The sequence below is a fragment of the Rattus rattus genome, chromosome 3, assembly GCF_011064425.1.
Source record: "Rattus rattus isolate New Zealand chromosome 3, Rrattus_CSIRO_v1, whole genome shotgun sequence".
Lineage (NCBI taxonomy): Eukaryota > Metazoa > Chordata > Mammalia > Rodentia > Muridae > Rattus > Rattus rattus.
In genome coordinates this window covers 134103620-134118039 of record NC_046156.1, presented here as the reverse complement: position 1 = coordinate 134118039, position 14420 = coordinate 134103620, and the positions used below count along the sequence as shown (strand labels likewise).

Genomic DNA, 14420 nt, shown 5'->3' with positions numbered 1-14420 from the left:
ACAACAAACAAGTACCAAAACCATGTGAGTTCTTTTGCTCTGAGCATGTGCCCTTCAAATCCTGAAAACAAAATAAATAGGATAAAGTAAGTAAGTAAATAAATAAATAAATAAATAAATAAATAAATAAGATCGCCCTCCAAATTCAAAAGTTAGGAAGTGGGCTTATTATGCCTCTAACAAAGTGTGACACTTTCGACACACTGGGCAGGTCACATTCACTCTGTATCTCTCCGCCTACCACATACCTACATACGTACCTGATTCACAGCATTGCTTGTGAAACAAATGAGAAATGAGCCAACTCCCGGAGATGAAAAAAGCCTGGAAAGTGCATGCAAAACTCTGCGGCAAAGCTTAAGGCCTCACCAACCTGCTGTAACAGTCTCCAAGGTGCCCGCAGCTTTCTTTGAAAGCTTCCAGGAGCTCTGCTGTCTCTGCAGGCTCTAGCTGACTGACATCCATCAGGGCAGCTCTCACTAGCAGATGAGCCTCGCTGAGCAAGTGGAGACAGCTCTCGGTTTTCACAGTCTTGTAGCTGTTACTGTAGTCTACCTGAAACAAGAAGGCAAACAGCTAGTGTCTCTGAAGAAGACCGCCCATTCCCCACTCCAGCCCCACTCTTAAGAACTGTTACATTTTGTTATTAAAATTAATGTGTGGGCATATTAAAACACTAGAATTGAATAAATGGTTGCATATTGCCTTGTTTGCTTTTTATTGCTGTGATAAAATATCACTATCAAGGGCAACTTGAGGACTAAAGGGTTTATTAGGCTTTCATCACTAGTGGAAACCAAGAAAGGGACCTGGAATCAAACATTGAAACAGAGACCAGAAAGGGCTGCTGCTTAGACTTGCTCACCCTGCCTCCTCTGTGTTTTTTGTTTTTCTTTTTTTTCTTTTTAGATTTACTTAATTAATTTTATGTGTCTGAATGTTTGAATGTTTTGCATGCATGCAGTATGTCTGTGTACCTCATGAATGCCTAGAGGTCAGACAAGGGCTTCAGACCCACTAGAACTGGAGTTATGGATAGTATAGTTAAGACGTACAATGTGGGTGCTGAGAATTAAACCTGTCTTCCCAAGAAGAGCAACAAGTGCTCTTAATCACTGATCCATTTCTCCAGCCCTCAGTCTGCTTCTTATACCATCCGGACCCACCTGGGCAGGGCTGGCACTGTCCCAGTGAGGTGGGCCCTCTCACATCAATCATTAATCAAGAAAACATTCTACAGACTTGCCTGCAGGCCAGTCGGATATAGGTATTCTCTCGAACAAGGATTCTCTTCCCAGATAACTCTAATTTTTGTCAAGTCGGGAAAAAAAAAGTCCCAACCAGGTCATTAATAGAGCCTTAGCATAATTTTCTTTCTCCACAATCCACAGACCAATTTAATGCACAAATGATTACAAATATTACTTTGTTAGCAGCTTAAAGCATTAAGAAATTCCAAATGATATTATAATATTAATAATGTAGTTATCAATAATTTGTTCCCAATTTGGTAAGGCTTTTGAACATATTTGAAATAATCAGTTTTTTCTTTAAAGGTCTGTGATTTAGCTTTTTCAAACTAAGAACAAGTCTCCCTGTTGAGTTTCACCTAGTGACTTTAATTATGATATCTAGCTCCATAGCTCACAGTGGGATGTGGGCCATCATCTGCTAACTCAATAAGCAGAATCATCAGACCTCAGGACTCACATTTAGATGAGATCTAAGACTTTCCAAGATAAAGTTGATGTAATTACTAGTGTAAAAATATCAGAGATAAGTCAGTCAATACTTAACCATACTACTGAGGTATCAATGGTTATTATCTGCTTCCGCAATGTAGAAAAATACATTATCTAAGAGTTTTCTGCCCGAGAATGTATAACCATATTCTAATCATTAAAAAAAGTAACAAAATTAAGAGCATTCTCAAAACTAAGAAAAGAAAAAGTAGAGAGGAAATGTGTCCCCCAAATGTTAATGTTATAAAATAAAAGGAAAGACTCTAGGAATGTTCTAGATTAACAGGAGCTAAGGCAACACAATTAAGCATATTACCGGATCCTAGACTGGGTTGGTGGGAAAGCTATTAAGTCATGACTGACTAAACTGGGTGGGATATAAACTGTGGACTAGATACTGTGTCAAGATTAGAATTGCTGCAGCATATGGCTTACTGTGGTTAAACAGGACAGTATCTGATAATTTAGAGTCAAAAATCTGTGAGCTATGCAGTGACTTATCAATGGACCAAGGGAAATAACTGTGTTGAGAAAGGACAGGTACACCATGAGGGCACATAGGGAGGAATACAGACAATGGTCAATCTATGTGTCAGCTCTAAGGCTCTCAGTATTTTTCTTTCTTATGACTTCTCTAAGCTTGGTGTTATTTAAAAGGAAAAGTATTTTCATTGTCCGAGATGAGTAAGGAACTGTGACTCTTAGAACAGGACAGGAATGCCCATTCTAGGCCCCTCTTGGGCTGCAGCTGCAGTAGCTATGATACCTGGGGACAACCTGTTATGCTCGAAAGAATAAGATAGAAATAAATGATCTGGGGTTTCCAACTCCACTTTCTCATTCTCTTTGCTAGGTGCTTTAGTTTTGCTTCTGTTTCTATGATAAAACACTAATCAAAATCAACCTGGAGGAGGAAAGGGTTAATTTGGCATATGGTTTACATTGAGGGAAGCCAAGATGTGGAAACGGGAACTGGTGCAGAAACAGAACTGTTTCTGGGCTTGCTCTCATGGCTTGCTCCACCTGCTTTCTTATATCACTTAGGAACACCTGATAAGGAGGTGGCATTAACAGTGGGCTAGACCTTCTTACCTCAGAGATTACTTATGACAATACCCCACAGACCTGCCTACAGGAAAATCTGATGGAGGGATCAATCAAGATTTCCTCTTCCCAGATTATATCTAGGTTTGTGGTATGTGGACAAAAACCAACCAGCACACTGGGACTTAATATCAATGGCTACTTGTGCTTAAAGTAATTCAGTAGTCCTCTCTTGGGGGTCGACTATGAGTAAGGGGCCTTTCCCTTAGGGAACGAATTACTACTTACTCTCAAATGTCAGAAGCTGTAAAAACAAGGTAAAGAAAGATACATGCTTGACTGTCAGAATGGAGGCTGGAAGCTGTCTGGATCAAGTGTCCTCACTGTATAATTAATTAAATCCATTTTGTTTTCCTCATTTGAGGTTTCCTTGGTGAAATACAAGGGGCAGAGATTAGGCAGCAACAAGAGCAATGTCTGCCTAGACTCGGCCTCTGATGTCCAATTTCACTCTAAATTTCTATGAAGAATAAGAAGTCCGAAAAAGTACCATTTCTTTGTATAGCTGAACCGGTGCAGTGGTATTCACGATATACAGATTCCATCCAGCCTCAGCTACGTGAGGGATCCTGCTCTTAACACTGGCATCTTTTCTAGAACTGAAAAGGATTAAAATTAGAAGACATGTTATTAATAAGTTACAGTCTTCCCCTGTAAATATTGGGTACTATCAAATAATGCAAGTTTGACATCACTTCCTTTTAATTTTTCTTTGGTTAATTAGTATACATATAGTCAATATCCATAGTTCACAGAACTTCACAGGTACATGACAGCTACTATTCTGTCATAAACTGATAAGCCAATTTACCTCCAATTCTCTAATACTAAGCTCTCCAAACAGACATACATCCTTTCTCCAGCGTGACTTCCATGAGTCCACCATGCCATGGACCATAAAATTCACATCACTGGGAATTGTTCAAGATGCATAAGCCTATGAGTTAGCTTGCAACATTATCTTATCTCTTACAATTACTGTGATGTATTTTCTTTAGTAAAAAACGGATTATTCCTTAATGTAATAAATATACTATTAAGCTCTTTTACAATATAAAAGTGACCACTGAATTAAAAAATGCAAGTGCTTAAAGGCCAAAGAAGAAAAGCAGTAAAAGCTTTGTGGCCAGGACTAACATTACGGGTTCTGTCTACCCCCATAGTTCCACAGAGAAGGCATGTCTTTTAGCTTCTTATTCGTTGCACAGGCGATAGCTACTCAAACTATTTTATAATTTACTGCTTAGAAAATTTACATGGCAAATTTAAGCAATATGATAGAGATATTTACACCTTCTTTATTTTCTCTGAAAAAGCCATCTAACTGATCATTCTGAGTTTCAATTAAAATAATGAAACTAAGACAAACATAAAATATACCAGTTATACTCCGTTCCAGAAACTAGCAGAGGTGTGTAAGGCTAGGAGAATGCTTACAGAAGTCTCTTGGGTGACTCGAGTCTCTCTGGAATGTCCTCAGGCTCTGCCTTCGTCAGAAGTATGATGTGGTTTTTAAAATGACAGATGGCTTTCAAACCTATGAAGAGCTGTATCCTTAGAGCACAGACGTCCATACTGACAGGTGGGCAGGCCTAATGAAGGAAATATTACACGTTTAGCCCCAGGAATGAAGGTACGTGACCCTCATCTTCAAAAGTCAGGGCTGGGGATGGGGCTTAGTTGGAAGGGTACATGAAGCCCTGGGGTCCATTACTACTACAGCATACCAGGGGTAGTGGTTCATACATATAATCCCCACACTGAAGAGGTAGAGACAAGAGGACCAGAGGTAAAAGTTATAGTCAGCAACAAAGTGACTTAGAGGCTAACCTGAGATACATGAGACCCCGTCTTTAAAAACAAACCAACAATATTAGTCTGTTCATTTGATAAAAATCTTCCGAAGGCCCTGGGTTCGGTCCCCAGCTCCGAAAAAAAGAACCAAAAAAAAAAAAAAAAAATCTTCCGTCCGGTTCCTGTTCTTAGAATACTAACATGTCAGTAACCATCTACTCTATAGATCTTTTCTGACTATAAATACAGAGAGAGGGTCTCACAGACGTGGTACCTACTGCAGAGCAGTCCCTGAAGACCTTGCTGGAAGAGAAGCTTGGGCTCATTACCTTTCCACCAGAGAAATCTCTACTAAATGGAGTTTCTGGGCCTAATCAGACGCTATAAAAGGCCACACTGAAACAGTTAGAGCTTTCTTCATAAATGAATGTGTAAAAGAAATGCTTATATGTTTGCCTGACCCCTTTCTTGCGAACAAAGTCTGGGAGATGTAGCAGCCTGGGCCATGTGTCTCTGTAGGACACTATCACTCTCCACATATCTGCTAACAGTACTGTGATAACAGTACCTCAGCTAGGCAGTGGTGGTGCACACCGTTAATACCAGCACTCACTGGGAGGCAGAGGCAGGCAAGCCTCTGAGTTCAAGGCAAGTCTGGTCTACAGAGCAAGTTCCCGGACAGCTAGGGATACACAGAGAAATCCTGTCTCAAAAAGCAAAGTAACAACAACAAAACAGTATTTCAGGCTCACTAGGCAGGCCCAAATAGTTATTTACTAACTAATCATCATATCTGTTAATAATCATTAACAGACAGCAGCCTTCCACCCATCCCAAAAAGGTCACTAAAGGTTGTAGGTAGGCATGAAGTAATCTGTAAAAACCAGGTCAGCATAATCTGAGGCTGCTTGCAGCTTGTACACTTGTTACAAATATTCATTCAATTAACGTATACCTTAGAAGTAAAACCCCACAGATAATATTATACAAATGATGACTACATTTCTCAGAAATGAAATTCAAGGTCACGTGATCATCAAAAACTACATTCCTACATTCACTTGTACTCAAAGTTAAGGCTATTCTTAGTAAAAACAAAATGAACTGATGATTGAGCTAGCATATCCTGTAACAAAGGCTTGGAAAAATAATTGTATTCTGATGACAGTAAAGGAAACAACTTTCCTGCATCACACTCAATTGCACATGTTGACTATACTGTTTTAATAGGTTCTGTACAGTTGCTTCCAATACATCTTTAAAAGCAAGACTGTAAAACTGGTGGTCCCACCACTTTAAAGGACTGATCCAAGTTGGAGGCCAGCCTGGATTATATAGCAAATTCCAGGTCAGCCTGGGCTGCTGTATGAAGGGGGAAAGAAAAGCTGAAAACAAAACACAACAAAACAAATAAATAGTAATATGTCATAGTTGTGAACTGTCCTGTAAAGCAGTGGTTCTCAACCTTCCTAATTCTATGGCCCTTAAATTCAGGCCCTCATGGTGGTGTGCCTGACCATAAAATTATTTTCATTGCTACTTTATAACTATAATTTTGCTACTGTTATGAATTATGTTGTAAATACTTTTGGAGACAGAGGTTTGCCAAAGGGGTCAAGACACACAGGTTGAGAAACACTGCCCTAAAGGTACACTATGCCTATCACTCATAACACTTTCAAACACTTTGAAACAATCTTTAAAATTGTCAAATCACACATCAGAAATGCTTACCAGTTCCTATCCAGAACATCTAATTTCATGAATGTATTAATTAGCATTACTATTGCTATGATGAAACACCATGACAAAAGCAAAACCAGGAGGAAAGAAGGGTTCATTTGGCTCACAGTCCCCCAACATAATCCATCACTGAAGATAGTCAGGCCAAGTATTCAAGAAGGGCCAGAACCTGGAAACAGGAGCTGACACAGAGGCCATGGGGGCAGGCTGCTTACTGGCAGGCTCCCTCAGCCTGCTTTCTAACAGAACCCAGGGCCACCAGCCAAGGAATGGCACCCCCAACCCCACAATCGGTTGGACCCTCCCCATCAATCACTAATTAAGAAGATGCTTCAAAGCTTGCCTGATCTTATGGAGCCATTTTCTCTATTGGAGTTTCCTCCTCTCAAGTTGACATAAAATTAGCCTGTGTCAAGTCAACACAAAATTACCCAGAACAATGAAAACAACCTTTTCGGGCCTTTTGTCTTCACCAAATTCAGGATTAAAAACAAGTGTGCAAGCATTTATGTGCTCCACTGAGCTCAGTGTTCTACTGTCAAGAGAGGCCAGCGCTAACCTTTAGTGTAGTGTCCATGTATAGGTCCTCCTCATGAGCCACCGCTGCGCTGCATCGTACCGTGAAACACTGCAGGCTTTGGCTGAGGAAGAAGAGATATGCCACTAAGCAAAGTGGGAGCCAAGAACCAATGCACCCACCTCAGTGGGGAGGGCTTCAACGGCAAACAGGGAAATAGCAGAGGGAAGAAGACAATACTAGCTGGTATCTGTCACAGTGAATTAGACTGGGACAGTGTTGCTGAATCCCTGAGGCATGTTTGTAGACTACCTCATGCCCACACAATCTCAAACACTCAAGGATCATTAGGTGTTACGGACAAAAGGTAGTGTGGTGTTTTGATAGGTTTGGCCCCCTAAACTCATGGGTTTGAATGCTTTGCCCACAGAAAGTGACAGCATTAGGAGGTGTGTTCTCATTAGAATAGCTGTGACCTTGATGGAGGAAATGTGTCACTTCGAAGGCCGTGCTTTGCGTCTTATACTCGAGCTCCACCCAGGGTGGAAGAGAGATTCTCGGTAGCTTTCAGATTAAGATGTAGAACTCGGGCTCCTCCAGCACCATGTCTGTTGCACACTGCATGCCTCCCGCCTTGATGACAATGGACTGAACCTCTGAAACTGTAACCGAGCTCCAATTAAATGTTGTCCTTACGAGAGTTGCCTTGGTCATGGTACTGTTCACAGCAATGTAAATCTGAACTAAGACAGGCAGGAACCTCTGACTTGTTTCCACCTAGCAAAATCCAGCTTGTTTGCTCCTACTGGATTACTGAACAAGGTACAAAAGGAAAAAAGGGTATATATTCAAGATGTCTGTCTTAGTTACTTTTCTATTGCTGTGAGAAAACACCATGATCAGGTAACTTATAAAAGAAAGAGTTTAGCTGGGCAGTGGTGACACATGCATTTAATCCCAGCACTTGGGAGGCAGAGGCAGACAGGTCTCTAAGAGCTTGAGACATCCTGGTCTATAGAGCAAGTTCCAGGACAGCCAAGCCTACACAGAGGGATCCTGTCTCAAAAAACCTAAACAAACAAACAAGCTTAATTTGGCTTATGGTTTCAGAGGACTAGCGTTCATGATGGCAGAAAGAAGGAACGTCTGGGAGCTCACATGTATCCACAAAAATGAGCCAGGGAGAGAACAATGGAAATTGCCAGTGTCTTTGGAAACCTCAAAGCCCACATGAACATCACTGTTCATCCTCTAGGATGGAGACCCAGACGGAGTAAAAGGGAGAAGTGAGCAAGCCCCCTGAGCACCATCCGTTCTTTTTCTGATTCCCATCAACTGTGAGGCAAAAGGCTCTGGGCTGCTCCACATTCCTCACCCAAACTCACTGACATCTCTAAAACCAGGAGCCTAACAATAATGGCATGAGACGTAACATACCATACAAATGTAGTAGGTATTACCGCTAATTTCTCATTGTACTATCTATATATATAATCAGATGAAGGAAAAAATGGAAAGACTTTTAGCACATGGGATGGAAATGAGTATTTCTATTCCTCTACTTCCCCTCCACTTCCTTAGTTTCTGAGAGATGACAGTATATCTTAAAAGAGCTTTTTCTTGGGACTGGAGAGTTGCTATTCTTGTAGAGGACCTGGGTTTGGTTCCCATCATCACACAGTGGCTCACGACCATACACAAACTCAGTTGCAGGGGAGCCTAGCTTCTATGGGTAGCTGAACACGTTATACACATTCCCTTAGTGCACATACTCACAAGCAACACACCCAAAATAAAAATTTTAAAAATTGTTGGCTTCCTTCTTTTTCTTTTTAAACACAATCTTCTTTAGAGTTGAGGTCTCCAGGAACGTTTGACTACTTTTAAAATCAACTTTTGCTTTCTGGATATAAATATCTGAGATTTCCTCTCTATTATCTACAGATCCACTTGCTCTCTTGATCGTCAATGAACACTTCAAACTCAGTGGTCTAAACCAGACTGCACTTGTGCCCCACATTACACTAGCCAGCGTTATTTCATAAAATCCAGCTTAAGCCAGGCACAGTGGCACAAACTGGTGACTCCAGCACTCAGAAATGCAGGGCAAGAAGACACTTATAACTTCAAAGTCAGTCTAGGCTACCTAGTGAGTACTAAGCCAATCAGAACTACATAGGAAGCCCCCATTTTAATAAATAAATAAATAAATAAATAAATAAATAAATAAGGTTCAAGACCCTGGTGTTCTTTTCTTTTTCTTTCTGAATTATATAGGGCAGATACCACTGCCCTCTATACAGCCTCCTCATACCCTTTCATGGGCACTGGCACATCCTATTTATATATGATGAATTCATAATGAACCCTCATGGCTGATATCAGTGTTCCAGAATTAAAAGAAAAGCCTTCCTCAGCTTGACTATCAAAACCAGTCACTAGCTCTCTAGCAGGAGTGCCATCATGTGTTTATTTTTAGCTTCCTCATATTCAAAGATGATCATTTCACACAAATATGAAGAGTGGGAAGATGAGGTATCAGGAAACACTCCTGTCACTGCGCAGAGGACCTGGCACAATGGCGCCAAACCATGAGGTGGACTGAATGAAGTCTCATGCAATAACTGACTTTGTATAGAGCCTCAGACAATCTGTATTAGTTCAGGCTGTAAATATTTTAAACAACAGTAGCAAGATAATCTGAAGTAAATCCACTCCTGTTTACTATACCCGAGAGGGCATGAAAGCACATTCCAAGAACAAACCCAAGAAGCGGAGGTCACAGGTTTAGCCTGTGTTTTCTTACAAGCACTCAGAATTCTCCTCATAGAGCTCCATTCTTGGACAGTGCTCTAACATACTCCCACAGTTAGCATTTTTCCTTATATCAGAAAACAGTAGGGGAAGGGGAAGTCTGGATAAAAGTGGGTATCAGCATCCCAAAGTGGTCTCTGTACTGTTTAAAATGCACTCCTAGCATCTACTGGAAATTCTGATACAATCACAAATTTAAAACAAAATAAAAATCACTGTTCTACCCAATTAACTACCGGAGAATTCTGAAAACCTGGATTACAGTCTTTATCAACTTCCCTCCACCAATAACGATTATGACTTCATCCATCAAAACTTCATCTTCTAGTTTCAGACCCCACCTACCTATTGGAAATGTTCTCACATGACCTAGCTGGAAGTAATTTCCTTCTTCACGGGACACTTAGTACATCATAAAATCTAAGATATTTTCCTAAATCTGCTAGTATGTGTGCTTTGTAAATGTGCCTCTGGCCTTCTCTTATACTGTTGCTTTAGGAAGTTGACATGGTTGTTGGTCAGAAGGTCCAGGGCAATCCCTACAATAATGTAGACACAAAATACAAGAGACAGAATCAAAATCAACACTACCACAAGAAAAAAAATAACAACAAACTCCTGTTTAAGAAATCAGTTTATGTTCCGGCATGCTGAGGCCAGGACACCCCGAAAATAACTCTTACCTACTAGTCACGTGATGGAATTTCAACCTCCCATGACTGCTTCTGCAGCCTTACTAACTGAGGAACAGAATCAGACCTTTCTGGCTGTTGTGAGTTCTAGAACATTATGAAATAACTCAGGTCACACTAGAGGAGAGAGCAGCCATGAGAGGAGGCACAGAAAGCGATGCTAAAGAGAGGCTCAGCCATCTCCCACTCCTCATAACTCTCTGAAAGGCTTCATAGAGAAGGCTTCTAGATTTTACAAGGCCATCCATCCAATCAAATGGAGCACCACGATGGCAAAGCCAGAGCCCAAATCTTTATCACTGACAAGACACTATGACTCATCAATTTTCAGAGCTCCTTGGCATAAATCCTCAGACTTCAGCACCAGCTTAAGAACTTACAGAAAGACAGAGTGCAAGGCCAACGAGTCACTGGGGCCGTACCTTGTGATGACATGCAAGAATTGTGGTGTGAGCACAGCTTGCTGAGACTTCTCAGGATACCAATAGACTGACATTAACTTAACAGACTTCACCACCATGTACAGGTAGCCCGCATGGGGTAATGAGAAGAAACAGAAGAGACTTGGCACCTCTTTTTTCTGAGACAAATCTTTTTCATCAGGATGAAAACCTGCATTGGAAAAATGCAAGAAAGACAGGACATGAAGCCAGTAAATAAAAGGGAAGAATCATATCATGACTTTCCGATGTAGACTATATTGTATCATACAATGACCACAGAGGTGCTAAGGGGAAGTGGACGGTAAGAAATGTTATGGGGAGGAGGTAATTAGGAAAGCATCATTTTGCAATCATTAACAGTAAGTCATACTCATCGATGGTTATTAGCATTGGAGTGTCCACCAGAGACTACAGGCTGTCCAAGAAACAGCAAAAAATAATAATAATATCCTAATCAAGCATGAATCTACATCAACATGGTCAATGGAAACATAATTATCCCACAGCTGGAAGTCATGGAAATACAGGAACCTGATGAATGACACTGTGAGGACTCAATCAGCAACATTCCGACTACAGGAAGCTTTACAGGAAATGCCCAGTTTTTTGCTACATAAATTGCAAAAAAAGAAAGAAAGCTAGTCCCACATAAGATACAGAAATCAAGTGAGATTCATAATTCTAACCTGTTTATGTAATTTTCTAACCTGTTTATGTAATTTATTCAAACAGATGTATTATAGGAAAAAAAAAACATTTAGAGGATCAGGGAAAAGTGTACCCTGATAAGATACCTGAGAAAAGTATTTTGAATTCATTAAAATAGAAGAATATCAGACTCTGTTTACAGAAATATTTATAGAAAGACAGTATAGATGTTAAGATATTCATCAAAATAACCAGGAATGCAGCAGGATACTGCCATGTGGAAGCTATAGATGGGGGTTAGGGGGAATCCACTGTACTGTTGTCTCACTATCTAAATGAGTTTAACGGTTTTCATAATCGAAGTTCTTTTTAAAAAGTCTTCTTCTGAACATGCCTTTAATCCTAGTGGTCAGGAGGCAGAGGCAGGCATCTGAGTTTGATGCCAGCCTGGCCTACAGAGCAAGTTCCAGAACAGACAGGGCTACAGAGAAACCCTGTCTCATAAAACAGAAACAAACACAAAGTCTTCTTCCTCCTTCTATGATCCCTACTGATACTGAAAGTCCAATCCTGCACTTTCCATAACTAGCCCAAAGCCAACCCCATTCTTTTCTTCTTTCCAGGACACATCTGAGCTCTAGCTAAACAGAACTAGCCACTAACCTCTAAGCGCATGATAATGTTACAGCTTACATATGTTGGTTAGTCTTATGCAACACCTTGCAAAGTTCTTCATCTTCCAAAACACCCACACACACCCATCCTGGACTCAGCTCAAATATAAACCACACACCTACAGTCATTTAGCCTTTCAATAAATACTCTCAAGGTCCCTGCTGTTTGAAGTTCTGGCAATTCACAAAACAAGGAGGATTCTCTCAGAGCCCTCACATTCTAATGATGAAGATTGAGACAGGGAACAAACAAACTCTAAGTGGAGAAGAGAGAGTTTAAATAGAGAAAGCATAGGGCCTTAACCAAAGGGCTCAACAGTTAAGAGATCTTGATGCTCTTGCAGGGGACCTGAGTTCAGTTCCTAGCACCCAAGTTGGGTGGCTCATAACCATCTGTAACATCTTCATTGGCCTCTGCCAGCAACGCACTCACATGCCAAGCTCACTCACAGACAGACAGACAGACAGACACACACACACACACACACACACACACACACACACACACACACACACACATGCGCACGCGCGATTAAAAATAAAAGTGAGTCAAACTGCGAATACCAAGGGAAGTCCTCTGTGGTAAGGTGACGTCTGAGCAGTGCACTAAATGATGTGAATACTCCACTCATGCAGTATCTGAAGCAAGCACATTCTAGGCCTTGGTAGAAGGAAGAATAGGTTTTACAGCAAAGGACACTTGGCATATCTGAGGAAGACAGGAAGGCTACTGTAACTAGAGAACAGTAAACATGTCAGGGTGAGACAAAATGAGTCCAGAGTTAGGTCACATTGGTCGTGGACTGATTGGGGCTTTTTATTCCAGCTGTATGGGCAGTTCACTGAATGGAAGAGCTGACACCCTGACTGACTTTGAGCTCTGTGTCCACCCTTGTGTCACACACACCCATTTTTTGTTTCTCCACTCTCTCTCGTCTTGGCTCTTTCAGTTCCTCAAATACAGATTCTATGCTCATGAGAGAACTTTGTGGCTTCCTCTATTTGGAACACTTCTTCCCTTCCCTCCACTGAAGCTATCTCAAGCCCAGAGTCAGCACGATTCACCCTACAGATCCATTCTCAGGAAGCAGCCTTCTTAGACGCCAGGAAAAGTCAAGCAGTTGTTGAAGTCGGGGCCTCATTCTTCCTCTTAGCCCCATGCTCCCAGAAATGAGACTCAGACTCAAAATATATTTACAAAGACCTTGGCCATATAGCTAGACTCTTCTCTGACTGAACCATGACTTAGGATAACTCATTTATTTTAACCTCCATCCTGTCACAGGGCTAGTTCCCTGTGCTCAGGCACCATGTCTGTGTCTCCTTTCCAGTGCCTCCTCCTCTGGCTCTATTCCAGAATTCTGTTCTCCTCCTGGATGCCTCACCTCTACTTCCTGCCTGAGCCATAGGCTTGTTAATTGACAGGTGATGCATCCATACATTATGAATACATCCATACATTACATAAGCTATTCTCTCTACAGGGGGTCTTTTGCTACAGGCTTGTATACCAGGGCTCGTTTCCCACAGAGCACTATTTCAGTGTCCAATCTTGTTAGTGTGTGATGAGTACCTGCTTTCACCATTAGATCATTAACTTCGTAAAGACAAGCATGCTGCCTGCTGTTCCTCATACTCAGCATAACGGTCAACAGCTGTAGCTATTCAATAGGCATTTACTTCAAAAATAATGTTTATATCTTCCCAGAAACCATCTGAAGACGCTGAACAGGCCATGAGCAAGGGCAGTGCTCACCAGATGTCTGGTGAACACTTAAGGACACTGGTGCCAAAGTTCAACACAGTCCAATTAAGTCAGAATTAGAATCACCGCCATTTTTTTTTAAAAGACAAGGTCTTATAATGCATGGTAGCCTAGAACTGTGTAGTCAGAGGACGACCTTGAACTTCTGATCCTCCTGTCTCTACCTCCCTCGTGATAAAATTATGTGTGCACACCCTGTTTATTCAGTGCTAGGAATCAAGCTTTATTCATGCTAGAAACATACTTGACCAACCCTCCCATCATATTTTTAAGTGTCCAAATAAATGCAGTGTGCAGCAGAGTTGAAAACTAGTACTCTGAATGAGTTTCCACTCAAAGCATGTTTTTCTACCTTGCTTACAGGGTCATCCTATGAAAGTTTGTCAAAACTCAGCTAGAACCTAGACAAGACCTCTGCTCCAATAGTGTTCACAGATTTCCTTTTTTGGGCCTATAGATTATTTCAAAAGAAAAAAGAAATGAG

The 14420-nt window shown here is 41.1% G+C and overlaps 1 protein-coding gene across 2 annotated transcripts in view; it reads right to left on the bottom strand.

Annotated features, from left to right (window-relative positions):
* Positions 1-14420, bottom strand: part of Hps3 (HPS3 biogenesis of lysosomal organelles complex 2 subunit 1) — a 32588-nt gene that overhangs the window by 11690 nt on the left and 6478 nt on the right. For both annotated transcript variants that reach the window (XM_032898606.1, XM_032898607.1), the window contains exons 5-9: positions 10829-11018; positions 6943-7024; positions 4284-4438; positions 3337-3445; positions 374-555 (exon numbers count right to left, since the gene is read on the bottom strand). In XM_032898606.1, the coding sequence (XP_032754497.1) occupies positions 374-555; positions 3337-3445; positions 4284-4438; positions 6943-7024; positions 10829-11018 (718 nt within the window). The remainder of the gene's footprint in view (positions 1-373; positions 556-3336; positions 3446-4283; positions 4439-6942; positions 7025-10828; positions 11019-14420) is intronic.